Source organism: Sarcophilus harrisii, chromosome 6, assembly GCF_902635505.1.
Source record: "Sarcophilus harrisii chromosome 6, mSarHar1.11, whole genome shotgun sequence".
In the NCBI taxonomy this organism is placed as follows: Eukaryota; Metazoa; Chordata; class Mammalia; order Dasyuromorphia; family Dasyuridae; genus Sarcophilus; species Sarcophilus harrisii.
Genome location: NC_045431.1, coordinates 237,921,791 through 237,942,541, shown reverse-complemented (window position 1 = coordinate 237,942,541; position 20,751 = coordinate 237,921,791). Strand labels below are relative to the sequence as shown.

The 20,751-nt window shown below is 41.3% G+C and overlaps 1 protein-coding gene across 8 annotated transcripts in view; it reads left to right on the top strand.

The window, feature by feature from the left end:
* PPFIA1 (PTPRF interacting protein alpha 1) overlaps positions 1-20,751 on the top strand; it is a 99,479-nt gene that overhangs the window by 62,833 nt on the left and 15,895 nt on the right. For 4 of the 8 annotated variants that reach the window (XM_031942628.1, XM_031942631.1, XM_031942630.1 and 1 more), the window contains 6 exons: positions 697-920; positions 2,194-2,425; positions 3,601-3,717; positions 7,319-7,470; positions 8,901-9,073; positions 11,352-11,445. In XM_031942628.1, the coding sequence (XP_031798488.1) occupies positions 697-920; positions 2,194-2,425; positions 3,601-3,717; positions 7,319-7,470; positions 8,901-9,073; positions 11,352-11,445 (992 nt within the window). Of the gene's footprint in view, positions 1-696; positions 921-2,193; positions 2,426-3,600; positions 3,718-4,584; positions 4,615-7,318; positions 7,471-8,900; positions 9,074-11,351; positions 11,446-20,751 lie in introns of all 8 variants that reach the window. The other 4 variants (XM_031942634.1, XM_031942629.1, XM_031942635.1 and 1 more) reach the window with 2 other exon arrangements.

Sequence of the window (20,751 nt, the reverse complement as noted above, 5' to 3'; positions counted from 1 at the left end):
TTGAAGAGGTAAATGATTCTTATATACTGTGGTATTTAAAATGTCACATAATATAAAACAGAATCCTGATTTTAGATTTTCCTTCCTGTTCCCCAGGATTTGGGACATTTAGGGTTAGCACTGGGGTGTGTGTGTGTGTGTGTGTGTGTGTGTATATGAAAGAGAGAGAGAGAGAGGAAGGTGTAATACCCTTTCCTTGATTGCTCAATGGGTTATCCAGAGGCCTTGCTCTTTTTTCTCCACATCCCAAGTCCTTGCCTCCGTCCTGATTTCCTCCAGTTCAGAAGCTAGAAAGCAGATAACTTCTTTGTACTTGGAACAGTTGAATAGCTCTAACTAATGTAGATTACTGTTCTCCGGGTTCTTGATTCCCTTTAGCAATTCTTTACTTCTTAAAACTTACTCTTTATTTTTGCATTTGACCGTATCACTTGACCAGATTGCAGGTTACTGTAAAAGGGTGTTCAGTAGCTACATTCAGAGTATGTAGAAGGGCACTAAACCCTTGGTTTTATTTTTACTGTTCTTTAAACACTGCTGACCTGCTGGATGGTTGCAGCAGGTAAGTTTGTCGTGTTTTTCCCTTTCTTTGTTTACCCACTAAATATTGGATGGCACACAGTTGTGTGGCTTTCAGCAAAGTTTACTTTATCATTTTGCACAGGCTTGACTAAAATCCCATTGTTTTGTTCTTAGGTACAGACTCTGAACGAACAGGATTGGGAGCGGGCCCAACAGGCGAGTGTCTTAGCAAACGTAGCTCAAGCGTTTGAGAGCGACGTCGATGTGTCTGACGGTGAGGATGACAGAGATACTATTTTCAGCTCCGTGGATCTCTTATCGCCCAGCGGGCAGGCCGATGCCCAGACGTTAGCCATGATGCTTCAGGAGCAGCTGGATGCCATCAACAAAGAGATCAGGTGTGTTGTGATTTGTGGCTTCTCAGAACACGTGTGGGCCCGGCACATTTGAGGACTAGAAATAGATCTTTAGTCTGAGTCTTCTTAGATTGTCTGTCTTTTGAGAGAGCCCCGGGAAACTCTGGGAGCTTTCTCATCTTTTATGAAGTCTAATGCAATGGAGCGCCAGCCTTGTAGCTCAGGTCTGCCCCTGGCCCCCTCCTGCCTGACTGGATGAGCATGAGCCAAGTCATTGCCCCTCTTCTGGTTCCAGGGACAGTCTAAGATTTCCTCAGACTATGAAATGGTAGGTCCTGCTCAGATAGACTAATGGTTGCCTTCCTGCTTTGTGCCCGAAGGCAGGATGGGGCATTGCCGGGCTACAAGCAAGGTTTGAGTCATTATCACTGTTTCAGGGGGCTCATGGCCTGCCTTGATGGCAGAGGTTCCAGAAGTCCCCTGTGTAAAGCAACAAGATTGCTCCTGTGGCCCACCAAGGTGGGTCCGGCTGCACACACAGGAGAGCTTAGAAAGGGGGCATTCCTCCTGCTGGGAGTGGGGACCCAAACATTGAGCTTGGGTGATGGGAAGACCTTGAAATGGAGGCAGTGAAAGGAGAAGGCAGGAACAGAGGGGGCTGGAGGAGGAAGCTCTGAGCTGAGTGCTGGGGGAGGCAGATTGTCCATGTGGCAGGATTATGGTGGAAGGAAGGCTCCTCCTTCTCCTCCTCCTCCTCACTGCTTTGCTTTAATTATCGAGGTGAGGAAATTCCCACATCCCTTGGAGACTCAGGCACAAATTGCCCCAAAGTTTCATTTTTGTGCCTCCTTTGCTGTGTGGGAACCTCCCTACCACTGGGCAGGAGTGGAGCCCAAGGTGTTTGTATGTAAGAAGCTCATTGTAGCTTCATGATCATCCACCATCATCAGATCATCACCTGATAGTGAAGGGGCCCATCTTGGCCCTGGCCTGTCTCATTGTTCCTGGAGAAGGAAGCACAACTTTGGCTGCGCGGATCTCATATCAGTTCCTCTGGATTTCTTGCCCAGACCTGCTAAAATGCTGGGCTGTCCACTCCAGAGAGCAGATGAGCAGAACAGGGTGGGGGGAGATGCTGTGGGGTGACCCGTGACTGGATACAGGCCAGGCATTGAACTCTGTGCTGAGCTCTAACATGAAATGCTGAATCAGCTGAGGTGAGAGCACCCCCGGGGCCTGTGCAGCTCAAACCCAAGATGGCTTCTCCAGATCCAACCTGTTAAGTAGGAAGTAGTGACGAGCCCTTTTGTTTCAGATTGATTCAGGAAGAAAAAGAAAACACCGAGCAGCGGGCAGAGGAGATTGAGAGCCGTGTGGGCAGTGGGAGTCTGGACAACCTCGGGCGGTTCCGCTCCCTGAGCTCCCTCCCCCCCCATCCCGGCCCGTGCCTGGCTGGGTCCTCTCCTCCCGGCAGCGGCCGCTCCACCCCCCGGCGGCTCCCCCACAGCCCTGCCCGTGAGGTGGACAGACTGGGGATCATGACTTTGGTAAGTCATTGCCCTCGGTGTGTTTCCCTTCTTTATCCAGTTCTTTGTCTAGCTTCTGAAAAAGTCACGCGCTTTGGTGGGCCCTCCTGTCCTCTCCCACTCCTGTTGCCTGTATAAAATCGCCTTTGCTGCAAGCAGACCAGGAAACGGAGTGAACTGAAACCACTTCTGGTTTTGGTTTGGCCCGCCTGTGGACCCCTGAGTGTCCCAGGCAGTGCTCTTGGTGCCATGTAGGGTCAGAAAGGGCTGTTTCATGGGCAGTGCCGATGAAGTAAGCGCAGATGATGTCGAACACTGTGTCGCAGCCGTCTTTGTGGGGTGGTCAAGAGAGATTAATGAAGGCCACGGACCCGCTTCTGCAAAGGCGACTAGCCCACCTCGGTGATGCTAATCAAATTCCATATTAGACTGCTGACCCTTGTGTGCAGCTCTGATTCTCCCTGTATCTGGCTGTTTTCTGAAAGTAGCTGCACTTCCCAAGGATGGGGACAGGCAGGGCTGGAGCTGTGGCTACCCAAGTGCCAGCAGCTGCACCCACTGGCTGTCTGGGTGCCCAAGGAGGACCTCGAATCCAGGCCTTCCTGCCTCCTGGGCCAACTGTGTAGCCACTCGGCCATGCTGCCTTGCCCCTTTTGGTTTGGGGAGGGAAGGATTAAATTCCCACACATCTGCCTCATGCTGCTCCTGTTGCCAAGATGCCAGCCCCAAGATGTCTCAGAGTGTCCCCGGCTTTCTGTTAAATACAGGAACATCAATGTAGGAATACCCAGTCTTGTTTGCCCCCTGCACGTGAGCCTCGTCTCTGTTTTCTGCCCTTATTTCCAGTCTATTCTTTTGACTTCTAACAGTTTTTACCACTAAGGGGTTAATTGATTTTTCCATGTGTTGTTAGCCAGCATTGCGTTCTCACTACATAACAATTGGATGTCCCTCGCTATATTGACATTGGGACCGGGGCAGGTGCCTTTGGGTGCCTTTGGCATCCCCATTCCTGGCAGGTGCTCGATGTTGTTGCCCTGCTCCCCTCGGGGGGCTTCAGCCCATAACTGATGCCGGGTGGAAAACCTGTGTCGTTAAATTGGGTGAAACTCAGCATGCTGGCTAACAGACCCTGTACTTAACCGTGATGCTTGGTTTTGATTTTGTGTATTATCCTTTTTGTTTTACAATTTTAGCCATCTCCAGATTCATTTTTAATCCAGACCTCAGTTCCCCATCAATCTGTAGTTTATTCATCTACCTCCCCTCCCAGTTCCACCCCATCCTATAATGAGGCTTCACAGCACTCTCAGGTAAAGCAAAGTGGCCATTTTTGCGGTGAAATTGTTTGTCTGTCTTAGACTTTGAATATGTGAGTGAGTGATTTTTTCGCCTGTTGGTCTTTGGTTTGCTCAGCTTCAATGGTAGTGGCCGTGCGGATTTTTTTTCTCGTTACATTATGATTCTGTCGTATTTAAATAATATGACCGAGGTCTTCTTCCCTATACAGTTTCCCTATGAAATGCAGCAGGTTAATGGGGATCCGTGCACCAGCTATTTTGTGCAGCCTTGCTGTTTTGGACTCACAGAGACCCTTTAAGCAAATCTATTAAGTTGATTTCTACTGAAGTCTAAAAGTAGACTGTATTGTACAGTTATGCTCTATTAACAACCTCTGTCCTTGGAGGAAGCTTTTGACTGCTCAAGGTTAATGCATGATGATAATTTGGTTTTGGGATGAGTTTTTGCAGAGAGCAGGTGGGACATTGTAAAGCAGAAGACTTTCCACGCCCTGGATTCCATTTTAATTGGTTCCTGAGAACCTCTCTCTCGGTATTTGTTTCAATGGAAATTTTTTTGTTCAGAATATTAATAAAAGTGAATGGCGCACTGAGCAGTGATTGGGAATCACGCCATAGAATTGGAGAAAAATTGGAATCGAATGTTGTTTCAGAATAGTTTTGTATTATGCTGAACTTTTGCCATTTCAAGCATTTAGGAATTTTGTAATTTATTGCCTGAAAATATTTTTATTATTGACAAATTCCTTTCTCTTCTTCCTCTTAATCTTTTCCACATTCTTCTTTAATGTGTTCACTTGCTTAATGCTTTTATTTTCAACTGCACAGTTTACAATAAAACTGGTTTCTCTGAATCTTTTTTTTGCATGCATCTTTCAGCCTAGTGATTTAAGGAAACATCGTAGAAAGGTAAATGATCTAGCAACTTCATCTGGCTTTTTGGTTTTCTATAAACTTTGTATAAACCTGTGATGTATTATAATACCACATCATTCCCCAGAGTTGAGCCCTAGATAGGACATAACATCTTCACGATGATATTGAATCTTGCACCACTGGGGTTATTTCAATGGGTCAGAAATAAAGCTTAGCTTCTTTTCTCTGGAGATCTGACAGTGCAAAATAATCTCTGTTCTCCCCTTACTCCATCCCCTTTCCACTTCAGAGGGTTAGAGATTTACTTAGATTGCCATCTTTTATAAAATATTAATTCGAAAGTTAACTTGAGTCAGCCATATAATTTAATCCAACATCCTACCAGTTGTGTGATTCCCTTTGCAATGGGACTGTCACCTTTTTGTGTGTTTTGTTCCCCTTTGACAGTCTGGGGAAGCCTCTCAGTTTCTCAGAATGATATATATATTATATATTTTTTTTATTATAACTTTTTATTTTTTTTTTTACAACATTATCCCTTGTACTCACTTCAGAATGATATTTTTAAATAATGGAATTTTCCTTTAGGGGAAAGGAGTGGGGAGAAATATATGTGTGGATAAATACACATATGTGCAAACTTACATTTGTGTGTGTGTACTTATATGTATGTGTATATATATTATATATATGCATACAAATAAATGTTGTAACCAATAACAATGGTAATAGAGTTAATGGTATCTGATCTAATATATGTGTATGTGTTTCATACACACATTCATTGAGCTCCTGAATTCTCTGTATAGATTTCAGCTTGAAAAATTCTTGTTTAAAGTATCCCTGACAGATGATTTTTGTCCTGGTGTCAGTGGATAGCTTGTTGATTTGAGGAACAGGAACCCAAGACATTTTGAAACACTTTTATTGTTAAAGACCCAATTCTTGTTGGGTCTAAGCTGTCTGCTGAAAACTTCTGCTCTTTGTTCTTGTTCTTTGCCATGCCCATGTTTCAAACATTGAGCGAGAGCAGACATGGCTTTTGGTTCCCCTTCTCCTACCTCACTCTTCTCCAGGGAAAATTGAATAGTCCCCATATTTTCAGGAGACCCTCATAGATTTTGTCCCTCCTGAAAAGTGGTGCACTAACTTGATTGTGGTGCTCTGGATGTACTAACAAAGGAAGGCCTAAAATGACTATCAGCTGTGACAGCAGCCATCATCTTACAAGCTGACTCCTTACCTTCTTGGATAAAGGTAGATTGATGATAGGAGCCAGTATTGCATCAGATCTTTTTTTTTAAGCTGTAGCTTTAGAATTGTTTTTTAAGTGAAAGATTTTTTGCATTTATGTCTGTTAAAATTCATTTGATTAGTTTCACCCAATTGAGATATTATGAGTAATTAATATAGAGATTAGAACAGAATTAAAGATTTTAACCTCAGAGCTTTTCATGTTTTGTTTTGTTTTTTTGTAACTTCAATGGGCTCAACTCTACTTGCACTCAATAAATGAGATTCATTAATGCTATTTGTCAGTTTTAAATGGTGATCTCAATAATTCAAAAATTTAAAATCCTAAAGTGCCTACTATGTGCCAAGTACATTAGCAAATTAGTTTGATCTGAACATTTGCTGTGGCTGCTCAATGGAAGCGATCTAACCCGACCTTCATGCTGTTCATGTTTACTTGTGCATATATCAACAAATAATCAAATAGAGTTAATACAGTTGAGTAGATTGATAGCAGCCTAAAGGAATTTATTCCCCTGCAGCCTTTAGCACCTTTCTCCCTTAAACAGGAAGTACTATCAGTTGAAAGGCAAAACTGAGTCTATTAGACCTATGCTGGGTTGGATAGAATAATTTTTAAAAGCATTTCAAAGCGTAATAAAAGTAAAAATAATAAAAGTAAAGTTAAAAAATTACATTATTTTGATATTAATCACTTTAATATATTCCATTTATTTGTTAAATACATGAAATCCAGCCAAGTTTAATGACCAAAGTTATTTCCTAAAATCACACTTTCTAGGAAAACTGCTATTTTACTATATCCCCAAACCATTTCCCAAACCACTTGAAAAATTACTGGTTATGGCAAAGTATGCCTTTTTAATATAATGAAATAATAATGTGAACTATGGCATATAGAAGAGTCTGTGGCTTATGTCTAAGTACCATCTGGATCTCAGGAAGCCATTGATGATCCTTGCCTAGGAAATATAGAATCCTAGAGCTAGGGAATGTTGAGTACTTGGGGGTGCAGGACAATTAATGGAGAAGACAGAGATGCTGGCTTGAAAGCCCAGAGTCTCAGATTCTGCTGTCCCCCCCTTAGACCCAGCCCTTAACCTCAGTGAATGTCAGTTTCCCCATCTTTACAATTTGGAGAGGCCTGGAAATTAAAGTCTGAATGAATATCCTTCCTTATTGTTTTTCTAAAAGCAGACATCTACCTGGCCTGGCCTATAGTCACAAGGGGCAGTGATATCCGGTCATTGGGTCTTTCCCCTTGATTCCTCTATTTTTCCTGCCATGACTATTTTCACTGAATTGGTGTTAGATATAGCCAGGGTTTGACTCTGCTCAGAGCACATAGCATAATTGGGGGGGGTGAGGGTGGTTCAGGTTTTAAATTCAGAATTGAAGATACGTAAATAATCTTCCACAATAGCTCTTTGATAGTTTGTTTTGTTTTTTGTTTTTTGTTTTTTTTTTTCCTGATCTCTTCTAGTTGCCGGCTTCAAGAGAAGAGGTACGAGATGACAAGACGACCATAAAATGTGAAACCTCCCCACCTTCATCCCCAAGGTCCCTTCGTTTAGACAGACTCCACAAAGGAGCTTTGCATACAGTGAGCCATGAAGACATCAGGGACATCAGGAAGTAAGTGGTCTGGCTCTCCTTTGGGGGAGGGATTAATACGTTGAGGACCATAGTCAGTATGTGTGTATGTCCATGTCTCAACTGGCCACCATGAAGCTTCCCATCTGCCTAGATTACCAACATTGATTTGGGATTTTATGGTGTTAACTCTGCAGCTTGTTTTATGCTCTTTTTAGAAGATATGTTAAGCAGATGGACCTTTCTCCTTTAATCTCAAGTGTCATTTTACAGATAATTGTCAGAGGGCCTTTAATATTTCCATAGAATTTTTAGTACCCATTTCCTTTAAAATTGCCAACATACTAAGGATAAATGTTCATAATGACTTCTCTCTGCTATGCCTGAACCTATTTCCTATTACTGTATGCCTCTGGAAGTAAGGAAAAGGCAGCTTAGAGGAAACCTCGCCTTTGATTCTGACCAGCCAAACTGTCTACTCCCCTCAGTCCTATCGTACCAGAGGAGGTTTGTTTGTAACTTGATTTGGCCCCATATCACATCCTTAGAAGCTGTTATTTTGAGCAGTTTTTAAAGGTTTTTATTTTGTGCTAGGGTCATGGTCATCCTTTGTATTATGAGGACCCATTCAGTAATGCTGTTTGCAAATTATTTTATGTATAAATCTTTCAAAAGTGTGAAGTCACAGAAGAGTTTTAAAGCAGTTTTTGTATGCTTGAAATCAGAGCTCTCGCTTTCTGTGAACCAGCTCCTAATTTTGCTCTGGAGACAGTAATAAATGAACCAGTCTTATCATTTATAAATTCTACTTATCTTCAAATCCTGTGGATTTTACAGACCTCTTATTAAGAGACAATTGTGTGGTGCAGTGAATAGAATGCTAGGCTTAGAGCCAAGAAAGAACTGAATTCAAATCTGAATCCAAGCATTTTAACTGTGTGAACAAGGACAAGTTTCTTAACCTGCCTCGGTTTCCTTAACTGCAAGCTACTTCTCAAGGTTGTTGTGAGGATCAAGTGAGATAATAAAGTCTGCAAATCTTAAAGTAATATGTGTGAATGCCAGTGGGTATCATTATCAGTACAAGATTGTAAAATCAACGAAGATTTTACCACTGTTATAAAATTACAACAACTCTTTGTGGCACTTGCTGATGTGGAAGCAGTTTTGCAAAAGCTGTTACATATATCGTGTTTATTGCTATCAGCAGTGAGTCAGTTTCAAATTAAAGGTACCTCTTCAAAGAGAGATTTGAATTAATGTGGAAATGAATCCACAAATTTTAGAAATCTCCTCCCTACTCACATTGTTTGCATCTCCTAAGTCTTGCTTACTGACATTTGAAATGAATATCTCATTTGTGTAGTAGGGCTGGAATTTTTGTTTAAAAATGTGAAGAGTAAGGATTAGATATTGAATCTTTTAATTTCATGAGACACATTTTAAGGACTAAAAGTATTCTTTATTTCAAGCTCTACAGGTTCCCAAGATGGTCAGGTCAGCAACCCCAGCAGCAGCAACAGCAGCCAGGACTCCCTCCATAAAGCGCCCAAAAAGAAGGGGATCAAATCCTCCATCGGTCGCTTGTTTGGAAAAAAAGAGAAGGGCCGTCCCGGACATGCCGGCAAAGAGTCCCTGGGACAAGGTTGGTTGTTTATGTAATCCCTTTGGATTAGGAAAGAAACAGTGGCTTAACTTGTTTAATCTTAATATCTTCAAGTGAAAGTGCTTTGATTTTTTTAAGATTATTAAATTAAGTTTTTAAAAATCCATTTAAGTACACTATTTGTGAACTTAGTTTTATATTAACTTTTAATTTTTAATTTTATGAACTTGAATTTTAACATCAGTTGAGAAGTCATATAATAAGAATGCTTCATACTGGGAGGTCATAAGGCTAGGGTTTTGGTCTGATTCATCTCCATTCAGTCAGAAGCTCAGTGAACCTTGAGCATGAAGGACCCTCAGAGTAGAGTTTGTCCTTTTAGAGCCACCCCAGCCACTTGAGCCATCATTTGTAGTGATCAAGGGACCACATTGTTCCTCCTCACTTTGGAAAGGCTTCTCAAGCCAGTTCCTACTCTCAGGCCCCCTGGCCAGAATTTTTAAATCACTTTGAATGTTAAAAATCATCTCTCAAGTGCATCCTAAGCCTTACTTTCTCCAGGCTCCCTATGCTTCCCCATTCCTTTCAGTGCTGCTCAGATGGTATCAGGGATGCTCTCAAGACCCTCTTCCTGATCATTTGGGGCCCTTCTTCATGTGCCCGTCTGGGTCTGACTTGAACAGAGTGCTCCTGGGCTGCCCCTCTCCCTCCTTTTTTTCTGCTTTTTTCTGCTGTGTGGCTTGCGTCATGCACGTTGAGCTTGCGTTCCATTGGGACCCCCAAATCCTTTTGAGATGAGCTAGCTGCTGCCTGGCTAGGCCTCCCTCGTGCTGTACAGTGGAAGTTGGCTTTTGGAATCATTTTCCATCCTAAGCCTCCTGAGGTCTTTGGATCACAACCCCTGCATGTTAGATAAGCAGGTTTGATAAGCCTAGATAGATGCCTGCTGCCATCTACTGCAGAGACCTTCCAAAGTGACCCCTCCCCCCGAGAACTAATTTTGAGAGGCTGATCTAGCCATTTGTGAGCCTCCCTCACCATGTTTTCATCTAGCCTCGGTCGCTTTCAGACCTAGAAATTTCTGATACGTTTTGGAATGTTGGGCAAATCCCCGTTAATCTCGCCACCTTAGAGGGTTGAAGGTCTCTCTGCACGTTCCACAGGCCCCAGGGACCCGTGAGCTTTTCCTGCCGTCACTGGAGGAGGCACCTGCATGCACATCATCAGGGTCTCCACTAACTTTGTCATTCTTCAGGAAAATAAGTCAAAGCCTAATTGTGTGCAATGAGCTGTTGTGAAGGAGCAAGTGGGTGGGGAAAAATTCTTTCCAGACTTGGGTTTTGTTTACTAAAAAGGACACACTGCTTGGAGAAGGGTGTTTAGTATAACTAATGTGCTGAGATGTTGCCCACCTGGAAGCTTTCTGCACTAGAGAACAGGGGAGGTTTGCACGAGGTTGCTTACCTGGAAGCCAGAGGGTCCCTGTGTGCTCTTCGGACATGTGCTCTGGATCCCTGGGCACTACCTGGGGTTTTTCTTATTCCTTTTCAATGGCTTCTGGAGCACAGCTCTTTCCCCAAAGTCTAGAACCTTCTGGAGCTGTTCCAAACAAATGCTTTTCTTTGTAATTCTCTATATTTTATTTTATACAATTTAAAACGTGCTGAGAAAGAACCCTTAGGCTTTACCAGTCAGTCTGGCAAAGGAAGCCTGCTGCAAAGGCAGGTGCAGCTGGGAGACTGATGGAGAGGGAAGCAGGCAGTTGGGCTGGGAGCTGAGGAAGCCAGTCGCCCTTATCAGGTTCAGCTTTCTCAATCACTGGTCTGCTTTGATTGGTACAAAACCAAATTGTGAATGAGCTGCCTAGAGAGAGAAAGTCCTTGAATCACAAGCATCTGCCAAGTGCGCCCCTTCCCTTATGTGTCCTTCTGCCTCTCCTGGCCTGGACCAGTGGCCTGGTGGCCTTCTCTGCTGCCCCTCCCCCAGCACACATAGGTCAGAAACAGCTGCAGATGTGCTTTGCATCGGGTCGGCTCTTAGCCAGGAGGAGCCGCTGGGGCTGTCCAGTTACCACGAAGCATGAAACCATGGGCCTTGGTTTCAAGGTTCCTGATCTGCCCCCCTCCTTGTCTAGGGGCTGATAGCTCATTGTTTGCCTTGATAAAAATCCTTTTCCTGTGACCAGTTTATTGTCCCATGTGTCAGCTGCACCCTGGGAAGTAGTGCTCATCTTTTGGGGGACAGAAGCGACTTCCTGTCCATAAGCTTGCCATGCTGTTTGGTAGTCCTCCCCTCATTGGACCTTTTTTCTTTGTAGCTGGTGTTACAGACCCGGATAATTCCTCTCAAGATGCTTTAGGAATGAACAAATTGGGAGGCCAGGCTGAAAAGAATCGAAAACTACAGAAAAAGTGAGTTATTGGTCAACATTTTTCTGTTCCTCTGACTGCTTTCAAAGGAATGACTTGCTTAATGAATCTACCTGTTTTTTGTGCTTTTTTTTTGATGCTTTCTACATTTTATGATTTCCTCCTAAGAAAAAATAACTGGCATAGACTCTCTAATGAGTTACACGGTAAAATTGGATTTTACCAACTTGGTAAAAGTCACTTTAAAAATAGAAGTCCTCATAGAACCAGAGAATTTAAGCATTGACAGGGCCTTTGAGAGCCTCCTATGTCATCCACACTCACAGAAGACCCTCCCCCTTCCTTCCCTTGTCCTGAAGTCTGAATTTCAAGGCAGCCTCTTCCATGCTAGGATTGTTCAGACGGTCAGACTAGTTTTCCTTGGGCAGATCTCCATCTGCTTTACCCCAAACCCTGGGCTCAGCCAGCCCGGTCTGCAGACCATAGACCATCTAAGGAAACTCAAGTCAGTGAGCGCTTGTTAAATGCTTTTTGTGTGCTGGAAACCATAGTAAATGTTGAGGAAAGCTCATGTCAGGGAAGGAAGCCTGGGCAAGGCTTCTTGGAGAAGGTGGGGTTTCAGCTGAGACTTTTTTTTAAGAGTGCAGTGTAGCCATGATTGGTTAAGCTGATTTACTTGTGATCCCAAGCATAATACTCGATGTGTGTCCTACCGAAATGTCATCTCCTTTAGTTCAGTCCAGCATGTCTGCTTGACTTTGCTCAATTTCATTCTTTTCAATTTGACCCAATTTTTTCATCCTGTCAGGATCCCGTTTAGCTCTTGACTCCTTTGTGCTATTTGAAATGTTCCCTCTAGCCTTCAGTCGTGTGCTAAGTGATTAAGCCTGCCATCCGTGCCTTATTGTGGATCATCAATGGACAGGCTAAATGGTCAGGAGCCAAGCAGAGAGGGACCACAAAGGGTTTCTTTTTTTTGACCTCCTGTTTCCCTAAATGTGAATCCCTTGGACCTTGAGCATTGTCTTGCTCCCATCTTGCCATGTTTTCACAAAAATTTTATTATTTTATCAGTTGTTTTAATAGCCATTCCAACATTCCAAATAACCCTCTCAGACACAGGAAATGTGTAGCCTGATACCACCTATTATTGATGCTTAGTTATTTGTCTCTGCTTTTCTTGATGGCCACCAATCATCCTTGTTCACATATACAAGTGAGGTCAGAGTCTATTTCCTCCCTTTTCTGTTTGGGGGAAATGGAGGTATTTTTTCCTTTTCTCCCAGTTTCTGAGTTCTTCTCTTCAAGGACAGTCTTTCCCTTGGTGTTGCCTCTTCTTCCACATCATCAGTCCTTAGTCTAGCTTCAGGAGGAAAAGAGAGGGAGAGAATTGACTACATTGTCATTGCCGTACCATATCAGTCTGTGCTTTTCATGGGTTGGAACGACCTAGATTTTGCATATCTCACGAACTTCTATTTAGGCAGCTGGGTGCTCAGTGCATGTGCTGTACCTGGAATCAGGAAGACCTGAATTCAAATCCAGCCTCAGGTACTTCATAGTTGTCTGACCCTGGGCCAGCCACTTAACATTTATGGTAAAGCACTGTAGTAGCATTGCCCCAGAAAACCCCAGATGGTGCTGGGAAGAGTTATAGATGATGCAAATCCATCTGAACAACAACATGCTTCTATTTGATTAAGGGATACGAGGGTAAAGATTTAGATATCTGCCCTGATATGGCACTTGGAAGTGGCTTCTTTTTCCACATTCTCGGCCATTTTGTTTATGGTGATATATTTTATAAAACTTATTTTTCATTCTATAAATTTTGGAAGGGGGAAAATAGAACATGAAATAATATGAGGAATAGTGGACACTGTTTCCATTGTATAGTTTACCTCAGCTTTAAATAATGTCAGGTTATCAGTGTCGTGATTTTCTGCCATCCAGAATTTGTTGATATGAAAGTGGGACTTAAAGTGGCAACTGGTCAGCCATCCACTAAAGAGTCCAATGGGGCGGACAGAGGCCATTCTATAGACTCATCCTTGAGTAATGTCAAAGGCTCTCCCAGCCCAGCGCCTGACACTGAATCTTTCCTCTTATCTTTCCTGCTATAAAGTGGGTACTTATCTTTGACCTCTTTAATTATCAGTGGGGAAAAGTTAAAAATGGATGAGCTTGATAGGGAAGAGGGGACTGATAAACTGGAAAATAAAATTGAGCCTGCTTCTGAAACAAAATAGGTGCTTTGTCATCATCTAGGAGATAACCTGCTCACCTGAGAATGGAAAAGAAGATTGAAAGTGATGGGAAAGAGGGTGTGCCTTTGGTTATGATGTCAGTGAGCCAGAAAATGGAGAGTATTTCATGCAAAACCTTCTGACTTGATAAAAATTAATAACCTATAACCTGTGAGCAAAACCATTTCTGGTGGGATCTGAAAGCCCCAGAGATGAGCAGTATTGGGGGGTGGGGTGGTAAATCATTTCTGGGGTTGGTTGCTTGCAGTTCTGCTTCTGTGGCCACTGGAAATTTTGACCTTGAGGTGAAAGGAATAGTTCTGAATCTGTTTGAATCCATCTCCTCACCTGCCATGATATTTCTTGCTTACATTAGTATTCCATTAATCCTCTGAACCTCTCCCTGATCCCTGCTGAACTCTGTTCTATCGTATAGGGTGCCTGTACTAGTTCTTCACTGTGGGGGAGGAGAGAGAAGGGTATGGAAAGAGCCCCATCCCCATCCTCTTCCTGGGCCTTGTATTACCAATGTCAAGGTGTGCAGGAGGTGAGCATGGGAAAGGTTTTCCTTTCTCTGGCTTAGATCTTGCAGAAGCAGCAAAATGTTCATTTCTTCTGGGGATTAATTTCTAAATCATTTGGAGGAGAGTTTCAATATCCAAAAAGAAAAAAAAATATATCTTTTAAGATGATCATCAAATAGGAAATGAATGTCAGAGTTTGAGATTCAGTTAAAGATAAAGCTCAGACCTGGAAGAGTGACCTGAAGCAGATCGGAAAACCTGCTTGCTTTTTCGGGTCTCCACTGGGCAGTGATCTGGATGGCATCTAATTGCTGCCTGTTCTGGGGCTCCCTCCATTCCTTCATAGATGAAGGAATGGGCTCTTTGCTGCCCAGAGTTGTCTTGACTTTTTTTTCCCCTAAAAATGCAATGGATCCATGATTGAGATTAATGCTAATCAGGTGACAAAGGATTGAAGTTATTTTGGTAAAATTAGAGTGATTTTTATAGGATTTACATATTCTGTTGGCAAACTTTTGAGAAGGCTAGGTGGCCCTATTTTGCTTATAAATATCAAAATATAAGAACTTTTGGACTAGTTTTGATGAAACAGTATTTATTTCTGTCAAAGTAAACTAGCGTTTCTAGAAAAGTGTTTGCTCAAAGTCAGGGCTAGAGCATAACTGAGCTCCAAGGGCTATTATTTATTTGGTCAGGTGTACTACAACTAATGAGCTGGATCCTGCCTTCTCTGGCCATCTCTGAGACATGTCCTTTTGCCCACTGTTTCCCAACATTCCTCTATTCTGCTCCCTCCATCTACTTTTTCTAAACCCCCAGCCTCTGCTACATAGTAGAATCTTATAATTCACTTTGAACACAGTGCCAGATGCCTCAGATACCACCATGATGACTCATGTCCCTTGTCCCCTGTCTTCAGGAGCCCCCATCAAGCGATGGCTCTGGCCGCTCTGCCTTGGAGGCCACGAGGACAATGACCAGGGAGCAAGAGGGCTCCCAGCTCCCACCTCTCACCGGGAAGGATTGAAGGAGGATTGTTTATTCCTCACTGTTTTGTAGGATTGACCCCCTTTTAAGAGTTTGAAAGCCCACCTGGAATAGGGGCCTTAGTAAATTATGGCCCTGACACTATATAACTATGGGACTTTTCACCAGCCTTGTTCAAGGACTAGAAAAAATGAGACTGGATGGCCAGACCTGCTCCCTTATTTCCTTTCCAAAAGAAATTCAGCCAGTCCAAATGAGCTTTTCCTCCTCCTCTCCCTCACATCGCTGGTTTTCCTGCTCTTTTTCTGCTGAAAGCCGCACACAGTGGTCTTAGTTAATTTACAAGTTAGCAATTACTTCTCAGCCGCTGGTCAATAAGTTATCAGCCTGTTGTAGTATTTCTTTTGCTTAGTAGGTGCCACCTAGTGGAATTTCATAGAAATCATTTTAATAGCTAAAAGGTACTTGAAATCATGGAAATTTTTTACTTTGTATTTTTTTTTTTAATGTCTGAGCACTTCCCACATTAAAATGCTTGGTTTTTGATACATTGATTATTTAAAACCTAATATTAAAACTTAATTACTTTGTTTCTTCGCACCTCATGTAGAAATACTTACTCTAACTTGGTATTTTATTCTATACACATATATTTTTTATACTACCTATTATAGGGTATGAAATATATCAAGTACATCTTTTCATCTAATTTGTTATAGGGAGAAAAAAAAAGATTTTTAGCATCAAAAAGTTTTTTTTTTTTTTAGTGATTATTATGCACCAGTCATTTCTCTGTCCCAAACCTTCATGTGACCAAGAAAAAAACAGAAGTGAACCTGATAAACCCAGTTGTTGCCTCCCTTGTGAAAGGAAGGAAGATGGATTTCTCTTGGATAGAGAAATTCCAGGTGGGGTTTTAGAAAAGCCTAAAACTAAAGGGAAATGGTTAATTGGCCCCTCCAAAAAAAGTTTCACATGGTCTCTGTTGTATTTTTTTAAATTAATTTTTATAAAGGAGACATGATTCAGAATAGAATTTAGAGATTATTTGCTATGAATCACTTAATAAATTGCCTGTTGTTTTGACATGTTGGAGCACCTGAAATCCCATGTGTGCTTTGGAATATAATTACAATTCTAAGCAAAGTCATGATACAGAGGTTAGTACAGATGTGCTGCTCTAACGTAGCATTGCTAGGTAAGCCGGTATAAAAAAGGCACCTCATTTGATAAAAATCTGCTCCCTCCCCTTCCTGTTATGCTCTAGGAGGCTGCCAACAGCACACTGGCGCCAGGGGCATATGCATGTGGGCCGGGGGATGATAAGGTTGGGCCCCTCACTACATGTTTGCGGAATGAATGACATTATTCTAAGCAGTGTGAAGTGCGGACCAAACTGGGCAAATTTAGACATCTTTGAGAAGTATTGTCACTTCCGGGGTAAAAGGGTGACAAACATTTTCAGACAGGTTTAGTGGGGGCTCATTGTGGATTTTTTCAGGGCCCAGCTTTGTGCCTGAGCAGTTAGGTAAATGCCACAGGAGAGGGAGAATGAATGAATGAGGGAGTGAATGAAGTCTGGTTTTAGGTCACTGACCTCTGACAGGGCCCATACTTAATGTGAGCCACATCAACTCTACCTTGATGACTTTATATGCTGGGTTCATAACAGGGATTTTCTTTGTTTTTCCCTGGGCCCTCTAGGGTGAAATCAGGGTAAGTATTTTGGTAGGTCTTGTGTGTTGGATTTGGTGTCAGACGTGTTCAATTTTCCTTTTAAGCACTAAAAAAACCCTTTTATTTATATTTACCAAGGAAATAGTTCCAGTTTTGACATGGAATATATTTTTAAAATCTACTTAAAATAACTCCATTCCCAGTGATACTTCCATGCCAATGAAGCGTGACATGTCTTTTTTTAACAGCATGTTTGTGTATTTGTGATGTGTATGTTTATTTTAAAATGCATTTTTTATCTTTTATGATGAAACTTTTGAATTGAAGTTTTTAAAAAATCCCACAAAACTCAATTCCTTCTTGTCTCCCTCTTCTTCCCCCTTCCCCTTCAGGTCCCTCCTTATTCTTCTTCTTGGTTTGGAGGTAGTTGTAGGTGTTTGAAGGCTCTGCCAGGAGGGAGAGCAGGGGCTGACGAGCTGGATGGACTTTGGATTTGGACCTGGTGGTGCTGGGTGTGCCTGCAAGGCCTCTGCCTCGGGTGGGATCAGAGATGGGGTAGCAGCAAATAGGGAGGAAGCACCCACATTTGATGAATTGCTGATTCATTGCAAACTTACTAGGATGGCTTTTGATTTTTTAATTGACATGTTTTAGAACACATTTCATTTTATTTCCCAGTTTAAGGGGTTTCACAATAGTCTTCCACAACATTAATGAACCATCCCCTTACCCCCATTCCCTATGAGTGGACACATAAGTTGGTCATGCTTGGCAACTACGTAGGATGATGTCATCACGGTCTGATAAGAAGTAGCTTTTCATTTATTGATCAGGAATATTAGAACATACTTGGTTCTCCCCTCTTAGAGCTGATGAAGTAATTGTCTCTTGCCTTTTCTACTTGTTGTTTTGCTTATAGGGAAAGGAAGGGAAAGGAACAGGCCTTTATTAAATACCTACTGTGTTTCAGGCTTTGTGTTATTGATTTACAGATATCTCATTTAATTCTCATAACAACCCTGGAAGGCAAGGAATATAATTTCTCATTTTATAGATGAGGAAACTGAGGCAAACAGGTTACTCAGCCTGTTAATGGTCAGATTTGAACTTAAGTGTTCCTGATTCCATGCTTAGCACTCTGTGCACTTTGGCACGCCTTAGCTGCATATTTCATTGGGATTTTAGATAATAACATTTTCTAAATTAGCAGCCAGGCCTCAGTGTTAAGCCCCTGAGCCCATAAACAAAGATTCTGAAGGGTCTTATCCCAACCTCTTCCCCAGACTTTGGGCATATATTTTCTCCTTTACTTTGTAAAATTCTGTATCTTTATTTAAGAGGCTCTCAGATTCTTCTAAACATTGCATGTGAATGGCCTTTTAATTTGTAAATGTTTCCAGTTTTATTTATTTTGAATTTAACAGCAAATAAAATTAGCATTTTTCTATATCAGATATAACACACAAAGGACCTTTTGTGGAATGAACAATCCCTGTTGTAGACAGTTGGCTTTTCTTTTTAAAGGTAGAAGAATGTCTAGAAGGAACTTTCAAACTGTTCTGCTTCTTGGTGTTTCCTTCAATCTTTCCTTCTGTTCTCTTATGTGAATCTTCTTCCCATCAGTCCCACAGTGGAAAGAAATACAAATCAACATAGTCCATGTTGATTTGAAGAATCAAGCCATTTTTACACTTCTGTGATCATGTCTATCTTTCTTAAGTCTGAGTTTTTCTTTTTTTCTTAAAGAAAAATTTTATTATTTTATTCTTTGCCTATTTACATATAAAAACAATTTTCAAAATTCATTGAAACTTTGAATTCCAAATTCCCTTTCTTCCTCTCATTTTCTCTGTCCTCCCCTCCATCAAGAAGGCAAACAATTCCATATAGGATATACGCAATGTGTAATCATGGAAAACATTTTCATAGTAATCATGTGTGTGTGGGGGAACATAGGCCTCCTCTTACCACCACCCCCTTCTAGAAAAAATGCCCTCAAGAAAAAGATTTTAAAAGTATGCTTTAAATTTGTATTCAGACATCATCAGTTCTTTCTTTGGGTATGGATATAGCATTTTTCATCATAAAAGTCCTTCAGAATTGTCTTGTATCATTGTATTTCTGAAAATAACTAAATCATTCACAGCTGATCATCTTACAATATTATTGTTTCTACATAGTACAGTTCACTTAGCATCAACCCATATTTAGTCTTTCCAAGTTTTTCTGAGAGCATCCTGCCCATCATTTCTTATAGTGCAACTTAATTCCATCATAATCTCATGACACTTTGTTCAGTCATTCCCTAGTTGATGAGCATCTCCTTAATTTCCAGTTCTTTGTCACTATCTTTCTCTCTCTCTCTCTCTCTCTCTCTCTCTCTCTCTCTCTCTCTCTCTCTCACACAAACATACACACACCATTTGCCTTTTTTTTATCTCTTTTGCTATACAGACCTAATAATGGTATTGCTAGGTCAAAGGGTATGCAGAATTTTAATGGCTCTTTGGGCATAGTTCCAAATTGTTTTACAGAATGGTTGAATCAGGTCACAAGTCCACCAACAGTGCATTAATGTCATTTTTCCCACATCCTTTTCACCATTTTTCATTTTCTTTTTCTGTCCTATTATACAATAAAAATAGGTATGAGGTAGTATAGTTTTTAATTTGCATTTCTTCAGTCAGTGGTGTTAGAGCATTTTTTTCATATGGCTATAGATAGCTTTGATTGCTTCATCTTAAAACTTCATATCCTTTGATCATTTATCAGTTGGGGGAATGACTCTTATTTTTATAAATTTGACTCTGTTCTCTATATATTTGAGAAATGAGACCTTTACCAGAGAAACTTGCTGCAATTTTTTTCCCCAGTTACTTTTGCCTTTCTCCTATTCTTTCTCTCCATCCTATTCTTCTTCCACCATGTATTCTATTTTCTCTCTTCTTTCCTTTTGGCCCTCAAATATATTTTGCTTCTGATTACCTCCCCTCCCTCTTCTCTTATCCCTTTCCTTTTCTACTGTCTTGTAGGGTAAAATAGTTTTTGAATATATATAATTGAATATATATGGTATTCCTTTTTTGAGCCAATTCTGATGGGAGTAACTTTCACTCATTCCTCCTCACCCACTCCCTCTTCCTCTTCACTATAAAAGCTTTTTCGTGCCTCTTTTTATGTAAGATATCTCATTCTGTTCCACCTTTCTCCCAGTACATTCCTCTCATCTCTTAATTTTATTGTTTTATCTCTTCCTATTCAATTCATACCAGTGCCTTCTATCTATATATACTCCTTCTAACTGCCCTAATAATGGGTAATTTCTTATGAATTATAAATACATCTTCTCATGGAGGATTGTAAACAGTTTATCGTTATTAAATCTTATGATATCCCTTTCCTGTTTACTTTTCTTTGCTTCTCTTGAGTGTTCTATTGGAAGGCCAAAACTTCTGTTCGTTCTGGTCTTTTCATCAAGAATACTTGAGAGTCCTCTATTTCCCCCCCAAAGGATTCTACTCACTTTTATTAGGGAAATGATTCTTGTTTGTCATACTAGCTTCTTTCCTTAGAAATATCATTCCAAGCTCTCTCCTCCTTTAACGTAGAAGATTCTAAATCTTGTGTTATCCTGACTGTCTCCATGATACTTGAATTGTTTTTTCTTGTTTGCTTGAAAGATATTTTCCTGAACTTGAGAGCCCAAGAATTTGGGTCAAATCTTCCTGGGAGTTTTCAGGAATTTTCTTGTTTTTTAGAATGTTTTAGAATTTTTTTTTTTGTATTCATTTTTCTCCTGGTTCTGTTTAGTTTACTAGATGTCAATTAAGGTTTCCTCAGATTTCTCTGGGACCATCCCTTTCAGCATTTTTTCCTGTTTTTTTTTTTTTTGGTGGTGGTGGTGGTGGTGGTGG